This window comes from Spea bombifrons, chromosome 2 (assembly GCF_027358695.1).
Source record: "Spea bombifrons isolate aSpeBom1 chromosome 2, aSpeBom1.2.pri, whole genome shotgun sequence".
In the NCBI taxonomy this organism is placed as follows: Eukaryota; Metazoa; Chordata; class Amphibia; order Anura; family Pelobatidae; genus Spea; species Spea bombifrons.
The window spans coordinates 36,323,059-36,339,106 of record NC_071088.1 but is presented as its reverse complement, the minus strand read 5'-3'; the positions used below and the strand labels follow the sequence as shown (position 1 = coordinate 36,339,106).

Genomic DNA, 16,048 nt, shown 5'->3' with positions numbered 1-16,048 from the left:
TTGAGCCATAATCCATTTTATACGAATAACTGTCGATTACATCCAAGCGCAGTTTTTACATTCTATATGGCCTTTGAGATGTTTGAACAAAAAAAATGATTCTGGTACACAGTGGTCTAATCACTATAGCAACCATTAAACTGCTCCAATCAGCAACTGCCGTTCCACTCACATTCTCTACTGCTTTTCAAACTTTGCACCAGAGTCACATTTTATACATAAACCTATGGAGGGTGCCATTTCAGATCTTTTTGTTAACCCTTAGCCAAGGAAGGATTAAGGACGATTTCCTCTACAAAAAGTCTACATCTGTGCCCTCAAAGACTAAAATGATCTCTGACTTATATCAAGTAGAGGGTAGCAGCCATCTTGCCAGAAGGGTGAAGAGTACATTGAGAGCACACGCCTCAGCACTGCAAACACTGGTTTGCGCACGCGTAATGGAGGGAGGCGGTACATCGAAGCCCTCGCCTCCGCCCAATGTACTCTCTATGAACCTGGGGATAGGACGCGCGGAGACGGTATTCGGGACCGCGCAGGGAACAGGTGAGAACGGCACGAGCCGAATAAACGAGTAAACGGCGATCAATTCTTATTCCCTGGCTCGCGCTGGTCGCAACTAAAGTGCAGTTGTTTTAGCGGCCATTAGGGGTCAGGCGATCAACGGTCAAATCGACGATCTGAATGCAGCGTCGCTATAAATCGGTTTAAAAAAAAGTAACGAAAAACCTGTTCCGTGTGCTAGATATTTTTTTTTCCTTGGTATTTGCGCCTATATTGTATTTGCAACCTAATCTCATGGTAGATGACTTGAAAATTACCTCAGATACACTTCATAAGTAAGGTAAGCTTGCCTCCTAAAAATTACGTGTGCTGGGATCCTGGCCCTGATGGGATACGCTGGGTTTCGTGGGATTTTTTTTGTTTTTGTTTACCCAAATCCTCAAAATATCTGATGGTTTTTACGTGTTTTTAACTGGCCACTCACTATTGCAACACAGAAGTGGAACTTAAGCATTAAATTAATTCATTGAATTATAATATATATGTATTAAAACGCATCTTGATATATGATGTACTTCTTCTTAGCCATACTGATCAGTTGAAAATACATTTGGTAGACAACACATTCTCTATGCTGCCCTGTGCAAAATAAAATCATTGAAGCCAATAGAAAACCCATTAGGATCCAGTCAGTGTACATATGCTGTCTAAAGCCCTTGTTAGTGTAGACACCTGGTGGCTATATGTGGAATTGCAAGTAAAACACACATAAGTAGCCCAAGAATATCAATTCAGAGCAGCAACTTGATTAACCCCAAGTAAAAAAACAAGTTATTTGTATATGTTATGCATCAAGATTGATGAATACAAAACCACAAGTTTATTAATAACACACTAACATTTCCGTTCAATGACTTTTACAGTAACTAGATGTTAAATTTCTGTACTTGACTTTTGTAATACCATAAAGATTTAAATACATGTATTATGAGAACAGAGGTAAGGTATTAAAAGCTTAGCGCTCTTACAGTGTGTTACCTCAGTGGTAATCAGGGAAATTTTTTGCCAACTGTTACGACCATTATCAAGATGAATTGTAGAAACTGTATAAAGTGAATGGTGAAATGAGAACAAGTTACCGGTAGTTTATATATGCCATGTGTCAAGATTCCTGTGTACACAGAATTAAAATTATTGGCAACAGTGAACTATTATAAATTTCCCTTTAATCGATGTGGGAGCCTGCCATGGGTAGTCCCAGCCTTACTTTTTATGTAGGACAGGAGCCGTCAAGATATGGATGTGCCCTCTACCTACAAGGAGTCGTCCACCCTTCTTCCCAGCAGAACCAGGAGGGCTTATAAGAGTCAAGGGTAGTTGGGAAAACATTTCCCATAATGGAGGAGGAAACCACATATATCACCTTCTGGCAAAGCTGGAAGTTTACCAAGGAACCCTATCTTTACTTTTGGATCTGGGTCATCTGAATGACCTTCAGGCTTATGTGATAGACATTACCCCACTTCAGACTGTAGTGATGTTGGTAAACATTTATAAGCTGATTAAAGTAGTTAAACAAGTGGCAGACAAGTAGACTTGAAAAAAGATGATGCGTTTTCTGGTTCATCCAGTATTTCAAAGCTTGAGAGAATACAAATAGAGGTTTTCTGAAAAGAAGCCTGATCATTCCAAATATTTTCAGACTATGTTTCAACTACAATCAGAATTAGAAAAAATGAATCACCCCAAAGTTTGCAAGTGAATTTGTGACTGCTGTGACATGAGAAGCTTACAATTAAATTCCAGATCTTTGGAATTGTCAACAGTGACAAGGAGAGCTTCCTTGCTTAAAGCATGGAAAGCTGATGTAACATTTTGTCCATCAGAAAAAAACCTGAATCAACTCTGAGGCACCTCTAGAGGCAATACTTTTTTTGAACAATGATTGGAATCTGGTATAGTAAAGACTTCCCTTCTTTGTCAAAGTCCCAGAGACCCCATGGGTATGGGGAAGGCATCCTGATCTAGAAGAATGCTCTGATGCCATATTTTCTTTACAGAAAATATTATTTATACTGACTATTTCTAACAGAGAATACAGACATTCCATAAAACAAAAGCAATTTTCACGTACAGATAGTGGTACTGAAATGTATATACCCCTAGACCAAATAAGGGAAGGCTTTTCCTGGTTCCAAAATAACATGGCATACCTTAATAAAAGTTTCAAGAAAGAATCAGTTTTCTCTTCTGTGGTGTTCATGAACCTGAAATGATCACATATCCAAGTCCTCATGCACCCCAGACATCGGAGGTATCAATAATTTGCCCTACACTTGTGAAAATCAACTGGCCACTTTTCCATATTGACCTTACTCTTTGGCCTGGCAACAGCCCCAAGGTTGTTTACCTTTGGTGCCCTTTACAGAATACCTCTGAACAATACTGTTTCTGGACATTGTCCCAAGACTTGATAGACCATTTGACCCAAGCCATTGTGTTGTTTGCATAGGTAATAATAAAAGACAGATAGGTCATCAACTGAAAAAATCTCCGCTCACACCCACTTGAAAAATGTATTGTTTAGGATTATTTCTTGATTTCTTGGAGTTAAAATGTTGTGTAAAGCTATATATTGACAGAGCTCTGGAATTCCACAAAACAGAACGTCTTTTGGGACGCTTTCAGGGTAGAAGAAAGGTGACTTGGCTCCAAAGGCCACAATTGTTCAATGACTTTATAAATAGATGAAACTCTGCCAGTTTTTTTAGAGCTTACTGCAGGAGAGTTGCAGCCATGTCACGAAAGGGCTGCAGCAATGGCCAAATATGTAAACCGGGCAGACGACAGATTATAATAGCAACATCCAGCCCATACAACTACCGCTTCAATGGTAGTCCCTATATTTTATATCATCAAACAATTTAGATTGGTGCTGGAGCTATAAAGAACTAATTCAAAATACCAGGGGCAATAGGACCCCTTGTAAAGTGCTGAAGTGCTAATTTGGGATCTACCGTAAAATATGATTGAGAAAACTATTTTGTTTTTAATTCCTTTTATTTTCCAACCTGCCCCCCAGTTATGCACATCTATCCCAAGGCTTGTCACTCTGCCCCAGAAATGCCTTAAACCCCCTTGTGACAGAATGACCTGTCATACAGGGGCCCAAGGTACTTAGAGATGGCTCCAGCCTGGCTGTCAAACAAAGATAGCACAGGCATAACAACTCCATTGTTTATTTAATCCCATCAATAGGATTGCTGCCAGGGCATTAGAGGTTGAGTTGAATACATGTTAATTTATGTTAATGCAGTTCTGTTTATGTTTTACAATAATAAACTGTTAATTTATGCTGTACTCAATTCAAGGTAGTTGTGTCTGCTTATGGATACACATAGCAGGGTTCCAAGGTGTACATGCTGGCTGGTGCTGGAAGTGATTCCGGGGACAACAGGAGGATACATGTGGGTGATCTCTGGGAGTTACTACAGCGCTCTTGGTGAACCCGTTACATTGGTGGCAAGCAGCGGTATTGCTTCCTGGTCTGAGGGACACTTCTTTTCTACCGGGATCTATCTCCAGGAAAGAGAATGGAAGTCAGCTACGCAGAGCTGATCCAGAGGAATTGTACCTGTCTGAAGCTCTGGAGGGAGGTTCTCCACTTGGAAATTAAGTACAAGGGGAAAAGTCTCCCAACCTTTGAGGAAAGGTTCTAGCTCCAGCAGAAGTTGCGGATACCGTTCTTCTGCTGTTCCATACAAAGAGGAATGGGTGGCTGAGCTGCAGGTGCTGGTGCAGACAGAGCTGAGGTTGGACGATGGATATCGGGCTCTGCGGTGGTACGCAGCACAGCTGTGTCTGGGGCTGAGGATAAAGGTCCCGCAGAGGGCTATGGCTTCGGCGGCCCGGGAATATTATTGGAAATTATAGAATAGGATCCCGACTTCGGTAGTGCATCAGAGTGTTGGGGGGAAGACATCCAGGAGCGAGGGGTGGAGGATATCCCATACGTGCCTGTGCTGTGGGCACACAAGAATGGGAACTGGAACAGGCATATCAAGAGTTGTTCAACCATGTGCAACAGTATGCCCCAGTGACCATGGATTTCATGGATTTTACTGACTGGTCACCTGAGGATGTTGACCCAGGAGGGGTGGATAGAACTGCGGTCTCTGCCCTTGAGTCACAGGGATACTGGACAGCTAACCCAGATCCGATAGCGGAATTATGTGACTGTACACCACAACCAGATCTAGAGATTGTGGATTTACTTGATTTTACATCTGAGGATGTTGATCCAGGAGGGCTTGCAATTGAGTTCGCTTCCCAGAGAAAGGAAGAAAGTTTTCTGGGTGTAGTAGATGGCACTACGGTCTCCACAAGCACCCACCCAGCAGAAGAGCTGTCATCGGGGCAGAGTGCCGCTGGCCTCTGCCTGCTCCTTTCCCTGTTTCCCGAGCCTGACCACAGCAACCTTGTAGGGTCCAGTCAGGCAGCCCCAGAGACTGTGGTAGTTGATGGGACTGCGGTCTCCACACCTGGGTCCCCGGAATGCTGGGCAGTTGGCCCAGATCCACACTCCCCAGCAGAAGCGCTAGCAACATGGCAGAGTGCTGCTGTTCTCTGCCCACCCCTCCCCCTTGTCTGACCATGATGCTCCCGCATTGCTGGGCAGCTGGCTCGGATCCCCAACCCTGGATTGAAGGGGCCCCCGCCACCCTGTCATCTCCCCAACGGCTGAGAAGACTCCAGAGAGAAGGTGCAATTGTCAGTTCTCTCCAGCGGCAGTTATATTTTTTTGGGAGAGGCAGAGGTCAGGCGGGTGAGTACTGCTCTTTTGTTAAATTGTTTTGGGGAGCACCAATTTGTGGCTGGCAGTGGTGGTCCAGATATACAGACTGACTTCGGAGTCAAACCATGTGGGGTCTTATCAGACCTCAGTCTCCCCCAGAAAAAGGAGATATGTAATGGAGTGTGTGACGGAACTGTCCATCATTGGGGCCCCTGGAGAGGACTGAAAGCAAGCCTACTACCCAGAGATTATGGACCCTGTCTCCCTGCTCTGGCGAGTGAGACTGTTGTCCTCGTCTGGGACCTGAACTCCTCAGTCTCTAAGTGCACCCCAGTACTGGTTAGTGGGACAGGTGCCTCTTGCCAGCCCCCTGCATCCACAACTCTAGGAGCGATGGAGCTGTGCTCTCCGACTGAACTGGATACAGACCCGGTTGGGGTCTGGCCCCAGTTCAGTCTTCTTTTTAAAAGGGGAGATATGTGACAGAATGACCTGTCATACAGGGCCCCAAGGTACTCAGAGATGGCTCCAGGTTGTTTGACAGCTCATTGCTGTCAAACAAACATAGCACAGGCAGGAACTCCATTGTTTAATTAATCCCATCAATAGGATTGCTGCCAGGGGATTAGAGGTTGGGTTGAATACATGTATCTGTTAATTTATGTTAATGCAGTTCTGTGGATATATAAGTCTATGTTTTACAATAATAAACTGTTCATTCCTGCTGTACTCAATTCAAGGTATTTGTGTCTACTTATGGGTACACATAGGGTTCCAAGGTGTACATGCTGGCTGGTGCTGGAAGTGATTCCAGGGACAACAGGAGGATACATGTGGGTGATCTCTGGGAGTTACTACAGCTCTCTTGGTGAACCCGTTACACCCCTATATGCCACTGTGCCCCATGATATGCCTTTTAACCCTCTAAATGCCACTGTGCCCCATGATATGCCTTTTAACCCTCTATATGCCACTGTGCCCCATGATATGCCTTTTGACCCCCTGTGTGCCACTCTGCCTCCAGAAATGCCTTATACCCCTATATGCCACTCTGGCATTTAGGGGGTTAAAAGGCATATTATGGGGCAGAGTGGCATATAGGGAGGTATAAGGCATTTCTGGAGGCAGAGTGGCGTATAGAGGGTTAAAAGGCATTTCTGGAGGCAGAGTGGCATTAAGTGGGTTAAAAGGCATATCATAGAGCACTCTGCCTACAGAAATGCCTTATGCCCCCCATTTAACACCCCCCCCCAAAAAAACTTACTGGTGCTTCTGATTCCTGGTGTGTTGTCCGGGCAGTGTGTAGACGTCTATGCGATTCGCATAGGCAACTTCCGCTGCAGCCAGAAGGAGGTGCGGTTATCAGCGGGGGCTGTCTGCATCCATCGCACAGACCGCCCCCGCCTGTCAGAGAGAATTCACCGGTGAGGGGAACTCTGATCTCTGACAGCTGGGGAAGGTCTGCGCGATGGACGCACACAACCCCCGCTGCTAACCGGAAGGAGGTGCGGTTAGCAGCGGGGGTTGTCTGCGTCCATCACGCACAAGATATGCAGAATACCATCTTGAAGCAGATGGGCTATAACAGCAGATGACCACATCGGGTGCCACTCCTGTCAGCTAGGAACAGGAAACTGAGGCTACAATATGCACAGGCTCACCAAAATTGGACAATGGAAGACTGGAACGATGCCTGCTCTGATGAGTCTCAATTCCAGCTGCGACATTCAGATGGCAGGGTCACAATTTGGCATAAACAACATGAAATCATGGATCCATCCTGCCTTGTAGCAAAGGTTCGGACTGGTTGTGGTATAATGGTGCAGGGAACATTTTCTTGGCACACGTTAGGCCCCTTAGTACAAATTGAGCATCATTTAAACGCGACAGTCTGCCTGAGTATTGTTGCTGATCATGTCCATCCCTTTATGACTACAGTGTACCCATCACAGTCATGACAGGATAATGCACCATGTCACAAACCTCACATCATCTCAAACTGGTTTCTTGAACATGACAATGAGTTCACTGTACTCTAATGGTCTGCACAGTCACCAGATCTCAATCCAATAGAGCACATTTGGGATGTGGTGAAACGGGAGATTCGCATCATGGATGTGCAGCCGGCAAATCTGCAGCAACTGTGTGATGCCACAAAATCTTTGAGGAATGTTTCCAGCACCTTGTAGAAAGTATGCCACAAAGAATAAAGGCAGTTCTGAAGGCAAAAGGGGTCCATCCCGATACTAGCAATGTGTACTTAATAAGGGTCCAGTGAGTGTAAATGGATATGTTTTATTGTGAGCATAGTCTGTGTCCTTTGCCAAGAACTTTCTTTTGTCTCTACAGGTTGTTACTTAATGTCATGGCATTCCAAAGAAAACAATACTATGATAGCACAAGGTATATCCATTTGAAGAAGACATTTGGAATTTACAAAGAGCCAAAAATAATTCTTTGGAAACTAGATGCAAAAAAGAGATCACTAGACTCTGCAAGGGAAAACTTGACAACAGAAACGAGAATTACACAGGAAGCGGGAAGTATGGATGTAAATGTAAAATGTGCAAACATGGCTGAAGTTGAGAAAGATTCTTTTTTAAGAAAGAGAAATGGAATCTGTAAAGATATCAAGGTGGTCCTAATTAAACTTAATAACAGGAATTATTTAGCAGATTCTCAAACAAATGGTAATGTTTCCAAGAATGGTCAACAAATAACAGACATTAATATGCCATCTGGCGACAGCCAACATACAGAGAGTAAAAAGGTAATTACATCGTAAGAATTATAAATACTAATTGATGTTATGCCTTAAAGAGATGGATTGAATTGAAAATTTCAAGACCTCTACATAGACAGCTATATATAGAAAGGTGACGATTCCAATATTTGAGTTCCCAAAAACATAAATAGAGGAACCAGTCCGCGTGTTAAAGTAAAACCAATATCTTTATCAAGGTGACTTGGATAGACTCTGAGATGATGCACAGGTAATTTATTGTATGGGGTATTCCTTCTTCATGACTTTAGCAGCAGAGTAGTAGGAACTGTCTGATGAAACTAGTACAGCAAGAAAAAACATGGGCATCTTAGTCTAGCACAGGGGTAATCCATAGGTACTGAAGTTAGCAATCAGCATTTTTGCAGTGAGATGGATATAGCGCCTCACACTAGTTTTTAGCTTTTTGTTTCAATGGGGATTGCATTATCTAAGCATGGATCTATGAATAATTCATGGATCTATGAGTACTTCTATTAATTGGGCTTTTTTGTAGTTTACCATTAATTGTACTTTGCAGCTGTGCTTATGTATATTTACATCACAATTAGTGTGTCCATTTTTCTATTCATAATGGTTTGCAGTTTCTGTATTAAAAATGTGTGTTCACACTACTTCCATAGTATGGTTGTACACTGAACGTATAGGCAAAGGTTAAGATGCTCATTGGGGATTTTGGGGGTTCCTGGTACAATAACATGTCACCAACGAAGCATTAAAAATATGTTGTGTTAACATTTTTAAGCAGTTTAGTAGTTACAAATTGTTGATAGTGATAAATTCCATGCTCCGGCTTTTGTGCTACTGGCATTTGGGGCGCACTTCTAACCCAGCTACTATTTCATGATTTCTACAGAAAACAAATTCTAAGGATTTAAAAAGTGTCAGGAAGAGGAAGTCCAGTGAATTCTGGTAAGAGCACAAGAAAAGCAATTGAAATGTAGGTATGTTAATGTGACATTTTTAAAGCAGCTAAATTGCTCTAAAAATATTAGCACAACATAAGACAATGTATTATGCATTATATTTAATATTTTAAAATATTAAATTATCATATTGGATTATAATATTTGACTATCATGCATCTTTTTTATAATCCAACAAAATCCTGTAGAGGTCCTTGTCAAAATTTCCTTGACCACCTACTAGATCATATTTGTCTTCAGTGATTTTACAAGACATCTTTTTAAATTTATTTATTTTTTCACACTTTTACTTCACGGAGTACCTCTAATAGAGGTTCCTTTAATCCCTACAGGTTAAATGTTCCATTTAAAAAAAAAATTGAGGTTAATTAACCCATTTATTAAACCACAATGCAAACTATATTTTTTTTTCTGAAAACACAAAAAAGAACAGAAAAACCTTGAAGGGTACTGTTGGAAAATATTTTGTTATGCATCATTTTAGGCCAACAGTTGTCCTTCCAAGTAATTTCAGTCTTTTCTTTTTTTTTTACTTGTATATCTCCTCTTCTACTGACACAATTTACTAGGTTTTTAAGCACATAGCTGGATTTACATTTCTCACTGAGGTGACCAGATGGTTACTTTAACCAGGGCCATTTATTAAAAATGCACCATGCAATTTAGAAATAATTTTCAATCGTGTAGCCTTGTTGACTATGTTTTTCTATAAGCATTTCCTGTTAATAGAGAAATCTGGCCATACTATATCAATGTTTGACAAAATTATGACCACAAATCAAAACCTGATTTAACATAGAGCATTCCTAGGAATATACATAGTGGATAGAAAATGACATCTTAATTATGTTATGTGGTTGGTGACAATGTAGTATATCTCCCTGCCCCTTTAAAATTGGTCAATGGCTAGTGAGAATGGGTTGTTTGTTTAGATTTTGTAACCGTATTTAGAGGTTAAAATTGGCAGTACATATGTAGTCAAAACATATCTTACGTGTATATATCCTGCTTTTAAGATTTGAGGCCATTATTCAAGTTTTTTCCTCAAGGTGAAAATAAACCAAATAAATCCAAAACAAGTCAGTTGATTGGAAAACAGAAAAAAATCACTGTGCTTTGAAAAAAAGAGTTGAGTTATGCGGCAGCACAAAGATCCGAAACAAAGTATGTCTACTTCTGAATGGCTAACGCAATCAAGGTTTTGGAGTGGCCTAGTCAAAGTCCTGTCTTGAATCAGAGATGCTGTGTCGTGACCTTAAAAAGGCTGTTCATGATCAAAAACCTTCAAATTCTGCCAGGAAGAGTGGGCTAAAATTCCTCCACAGTGTTTGTCGTTGTTGCTGCCATGGATGCACAACCCAGGGGCGTACCTAGAGTATTTGGCACCTGGGGCGGATCCTGTATGTGGCACTCCCCACACACAAACTGCATAGCTTCTACCGTTATATACCGGCGCAGACACTGAAGGTGGTACAGCATTACTGTTATCATTATATACTGAGGCAGACATTGACGGTGGTACAGCATAACACTTATCACTATATACTGAGGCAGAAATTGACGGTGGTACAGCATAACACCCATCACTATATACTGAGGCACACATTGATGGTGGTACAGCGTAATCCCTATCACTATACATTGAGCCAGACATTGACAATAGTGCAGCATAACCCCAATCACTATATACTAAGCCAAACATTGATGTGGTGTAGGCCTACCACTTCATTAGTAGTAGGGATGCACCGAAACGAATTCTGGACTGAAACCGAAAATGCAGCATTTACCTGGCCGAAACCGAACATGACCCCCCCCACACCATAAAAAAAATCTAACACTTTTATTTAACGTAAGTAACACACCAAAATAGGACAAAACAATTAAATAACACACATATATATATATATATATATATATATATATGATTGATAACAGCAATCACATTCCTATCATGCCCAGGCATACCCAGATTCCAGGATGTACTTGCAGACTTGGCATGATAGGAGTATGATTGTCCTATCTACCCCTTCTCACTCCCTTCTGCCCTATCTACCCTTTCTCACTCCCTTCTCCCTATCTACCCCCTCCTAACTATCTACCCTCTCCCTCTTTGAAGTTCACTTACCTTTCAGGAGTCCTGCGGTGGGGGTGCAAGGCCTCTGTCTCCCAGCTTTGCCACTGTATGTAACAGTATAGAGTGATGGGAGTTATGATGTACTTTTAGAGCATAATTATATCATGAAAAAGACATTGGAAATGGTACAGCATAACACCCATCACTCTCACACACATACCAATCCACACATATACCAATCCACTGTCACTCTCACGGAATGCTTTCCTACCTTTCCTCTTTTCTCCTTACAGCTCCTTTTCCTCCTCAGAGGGCACGGACAGCGGTGGGCGCGGCTTCAGTGTTGTGCGCCGGGATCTGACAACAAACCCCGGCGCACAGCAGCTGTTGCCGCGCGGATCCCAAGGGAGCGCTATCGGAGGTCTTTAACAGACCTCCGGCTCCCTTGAGTGATTTTAAGCCGGGTTCAAGGGAGATCCTTGAACCGGCTTAAAATCACTCAAGGGAGCCGGAGGTCTGCTGAAGACCTCCGATCTCTGTCCGTCTCTGGAGGGGTGCCAAGTGCCGGCAAGTTGGCACCCCACTGATGAGCGGCACCCGGTGCGGACCGCCCCCCGCTAGGTACGCTACTGGCACAACCAGTTATTACATTTAGGCGGGCAATTAAATTTTCACATGGGTTGATCAACTCTCTTCCTTCAATAAATGAAATGATCATTTTAAAAGCTGCATTTTCGGGATGTCTTTGTTTTATATTAAATTAGTTGATCTGAAATATTTAAATGTGACAAGCAAAAACTAGAAGAAATCTTGAAGGGGCAAATACTTTTTTTCACAGCACTGTAGTTTTAATATATTAATTTAGTTATGCTGAAGATACTAGTTCTCTTTTAACCGTTTTAAACGTTAAATGTTTAATGGAGCCACTTTCTGAACTCATTTTGAAATCTATTAAATATGCTTAATCCTTAATGCACAATAAATTGAACAATAAATTGTATTATGTGTTGTTGAATACTTGTTTCTTAATTTTGTTTTGGTAAGATCAATTTAGGTAATCCAAGGAATGAAACCCCTGAAAACATTGTTTTTGAACAAGATTGCATCCGAATGAAAAATTCAGTTGAATCTCACTATTGGATTCGGGGTACTGCAACTATCATCAATCCGATGGATATAGATGAAACTATCCGGGAAGAGAAAATATTAAGACTTAAACAACTTCTGAAAGAACACGAAGAGTCTGTTGAAAATATTAGAAGGAAGTTTTGAAAGTAGATACATTTCATGTTTGATGTTGATTTTTAATGACAGTTCATACTGTATTACAAAGTAAAATGCATATATATATATATGTGTTCTTTCAAAATGTTTACACAAGTTCAATATGTGATATAATGTGTCTCCGTTACATTTGAAGCATTATTATTCTCTGAGAATATGCATATTACATCGTACACTTCTTGAGACTATGAAGGGGAGCGACTACACTGGGTAACGTGAGAACTTGCAGGAAGTTTGTAACTTTGATCTATGGTTATGGTTATGTTTTTTTTTCTTTTCCTTGGTTGGTTATTTAATTGTCTATGTGCACAATGTGTACTATAGATCTCTGATGATTTTTTAAGTATTTTATGTTAAAGTGCTGTTAACTTTATTGTGCATAACAAAAATGTAGGTGTCGTTACCACCTCCCATGTCTTTGATGTGCAACTGAAAATTACATAGCCATAAGGTTTTTTTTTTTAACAAAATGACACTTTATGTAGCTGGGTTCTGTTCTTCAGGACAAACATTAAGCTCAAATGACCTTTGCTGGCTAAATCAAATTAAATGTAATACTGTAAAGAGCATATGTCAGCATAAAGATTGTGTATTATTGCTAGGTAATACTATAGTTTTAATTTTGTGTCACCAGTAGCCTTTGCTTGATTGTGTACCAACAAGCAGTATGACATGATCAGTTCACTTCCTGGTGACAAAGGAAGCAAACTTAAAGGTTTACCTACACACAAGCATCTCGCCTTTTCTCCAAACTTTTATCACTGTAGAATTTGCCTCTCTGTACTTTATACACAGCTGAATAGAAAGCTTTTTGAGCTTTAATTTAAAAAGGTATTATTTATAAAGGTTTTCATTCCTGTTTTGTGGCCCACTAAGTGGGATTTGGTTTTGTTGTACCGTATGTTTAATGTGAAACTTTAAAAATGTTGAAATGTTAAGCATTAATAATAAATTGGCGAGCAGTTACTAAGGTTTTGTTTCATTTTTTTAAAAAAACCAAATTAAGAAATGGAGCTTTTAACAAAAATGTCACATGAATATACAGCAACAAATTCAAAGCAATTCCTACAGCAAAATCTGTTACATGGTTAGCAGACTCTTCTTTGTGATTTTGTCCCAGCCTTTATATACTTTGTGAGGTCATATTTTTTGTCAGCTACCCCAAAATGTATGATTTTATATTTTCAAGATATATTTTATGAAAATATAAGGTAGATCTTAAAATCATTACATTGAACCATGGACGGTTTCACTATTCGACACATTAATGTTAAATGTTACTGTAAACAGATGCTGCTAGAACTCTGGCTTTGTATACCTCTTGCAATTACCGTACTTGCTCCATTATAAGACGACCTCCCCCCAAAATGTAAATATTAACTTAGAAAAAAAGCCTAAATATACCCTATAAGAAAAAAAAGTTTTATTAGGAAATATTAATTCACATATATAAACTATTTTTTCATATTTAATAAAACCTATGATTGAGAAAAATGCATTTTTGTTTTTTATTTCCTTTTGTTTGCCAAACTGCCCCCCCCCCAGTTATGCACATCTGCCCCCCAGCTTGCTACTCTGCCCCCAGATATGATTTATACCCCCCTATATGCCACTCTGCCCCCCGATATGCCTTATTCCCCCCTGTTTACCAATCTGCCCCCTGATATGCCTTATACTTCCCTATATGCCTCCCAGATTTACCGATGCATCCCCAGGCTTGCCCCCCGTGCTCCAGACTCCTTGGTGTCAAGTGGGGGCAGCCGGTGGACATCTGCGCGATGCCCGCAGACAACCTCCGCTGCTACCCAGGACATCACGCCGGGGCTCCAGCCCCGGCAGGTAGCATCGTGCAGATGTTTACCGACTGCCAGAGAGGAGGATCCAGGTTCCCTGCAGCGCATTTGCTCTAAAAAAAACCTTGTCTTATAATCGAGCAAACACGGTAATATGACATTTAGTTTGAAATGACTAACCAAAAATGGAACCAGCCAGTGCTCCCTCCTCCAAAAATACACATGCACAGAATTAAACTGCCAAACACAGGACCCTCTCCGTGACTTCCCTACCCAGTGCAGTGGATGGTAATAAACTGAGATTAGGAGCACTCCCTTTAAGAGAGTGCTCCTAATCTCAGCTCGTTACCAGTATAAAAGACACCAGGGAGCCAGACATCTTGCTGATTGATAGAGGATCAAATACTTATTTAACTGAGTATAAAACTTTCATTTGCTGCAAAGCATTCACTTCCTCTGTGCGGCAGCATTCACACCTGCCCTGCCCACACTAAAATAATGTAAATCAATTCATCTACCTAAACATTTACTACCAAAACAGGGTACCAGCGTAGTTGTTGCTCCCAGGAAACAAATTCTCTGCTGGCCTATTTTATGTGAATAGGCAGTTGGCTTGTTTTACACTGATCAGCCTTAAAATTATTACCAGCATGGACTCCACTAGACCTCTGAAGGTGTCTGGCACCAAGACGCTAGCAGCAGATACTTTAAATCCTGTAAGTGGTAATAATGTTGGGGGCTTTAAAACACTGTACCTGAAAAATATTTCCTAGAAATGAGGGGCATCGGGGGAGGAATGAAAGGCATAGGAATTTGGTCCTAAAGAAGGGACACTTGGTAGGCATGGAATTGGAGGCATAATTGTGAGAATTTCATCATGTGCACAATGCATCATAAAAACATCACTCCTCGTTTTATTGTATTGCAGAATGGCCAGAGATATTTCAGAATTATTCGCAAAAATTTGCCTCATTACATTATTTTTGCCAAGAAGACTTAACTGGCACATGAAATAAAAGCGGTCTTAAACATACAGAATCAAACAAAAACTATCACATTGAAATTAGGTTTATTTAATCAAATTCTGTGTAAGCAAGGGAAGAAATGTAGTAAGCATCTAAAAAAACAACACATAACTTCACAAATATTCACAAAATATTGTCATTGTAATTAGAAAATGCAAATGTAGCAGATGTTAAATACAACATGGCTAAGCTAGATTAACATTTATTAAGAGTATGTGCAGCTAATGTATGCCATAGAGCATTGAAAGAAGCTTCCAACTCCCATAAGAGAGAAAGTATAAGTACTCAAAAACATCATAACCTTTTTGAAAAGGTAATGGAAAAATGAATTATTTATAAACGAGAAAAAAGGGCAATACACATTGTTGCTATGTGTATCAGAGACTTTTTGAAAAACAGTGAAGGATGGTTTTTCCTACTATGGGGCTGCAGTTGGGTTAGGCTTCTCCCAACTGCTACATATCTTACCATGAAAGACATTTAAATGAATAAATATTGTCCGTGCCTACAACAAGTAATAATAAGTAATAAACTGAATAAGTAAAATAACTGATGTAATCTGTAATATTAAATATTGTATTCAAGCTTTCAAGTGCTAAGACAAGAACAAGGCATTTGAAAATGTTGCTTGCACCCTGACTGAGATTAGTAACAAAAAATGTATATCAATACACACTTACACTGTGTTTTACTTTTTTAAGCTACCTGGTAATGGTGTTCATATTATACAAAATGCCAGTGGATTGAATTATGCTGTCCTGCAAAAAACTAAACTACAATATAGATGCTAACAATGCATACAATATATGTCAATATATGTTTGATACAACATGTAAACAGCAATAAGAAGAAACCTGAAACAATA

The 16,048-nt window shown here is 40.5% G+C and overlaps 1 protein-coding gene across 1 annotated transcript; it reads left to right on the top strand.

Annotated features, from left to right (window-relative positions):
- The first annotated feature begins 447 nt into the window (after positions 1-447).
- LOC128473636 (ligand-dependent nuclear receptor-interacting factor 1-like) lies at positions 448-12,353 on the top strand. The gene is made up of 3 exons (XM_053455887.1): positions 448-546; positions 7,649-8,069; positions 12,126-12,353. Exons 2-3 carry the CDS (start codon positions 7,665-7,667, stop codon positions 12,351-12,353), a joined length of 633 nt encoding a protein of 210 aa, XP_053311862.1. The 5' UTR covers positions 448-546; positions 7,649-7,664.
- The last annotated feature ends 3,695 nt before the right edge of the window (positions 12,354-16,048 follow it).

Bases quoted from the DNA above. Each gene is read 5' to 3' on its own strand.
- LOC128473636 (XM_053455887.1), top strand. From the start codon at position 7,665: ATGGCATTCCAAAGAAAACAATACTATGATAGCACAAGGTATATCCAT. The intron at 8,070-12,125 runs GTAATTACATCG...TGTTTTGGTAAG, and splicing joins AACATACAGAGAGTAAAAAG to ATCAATTTAGGTAATCCAAG.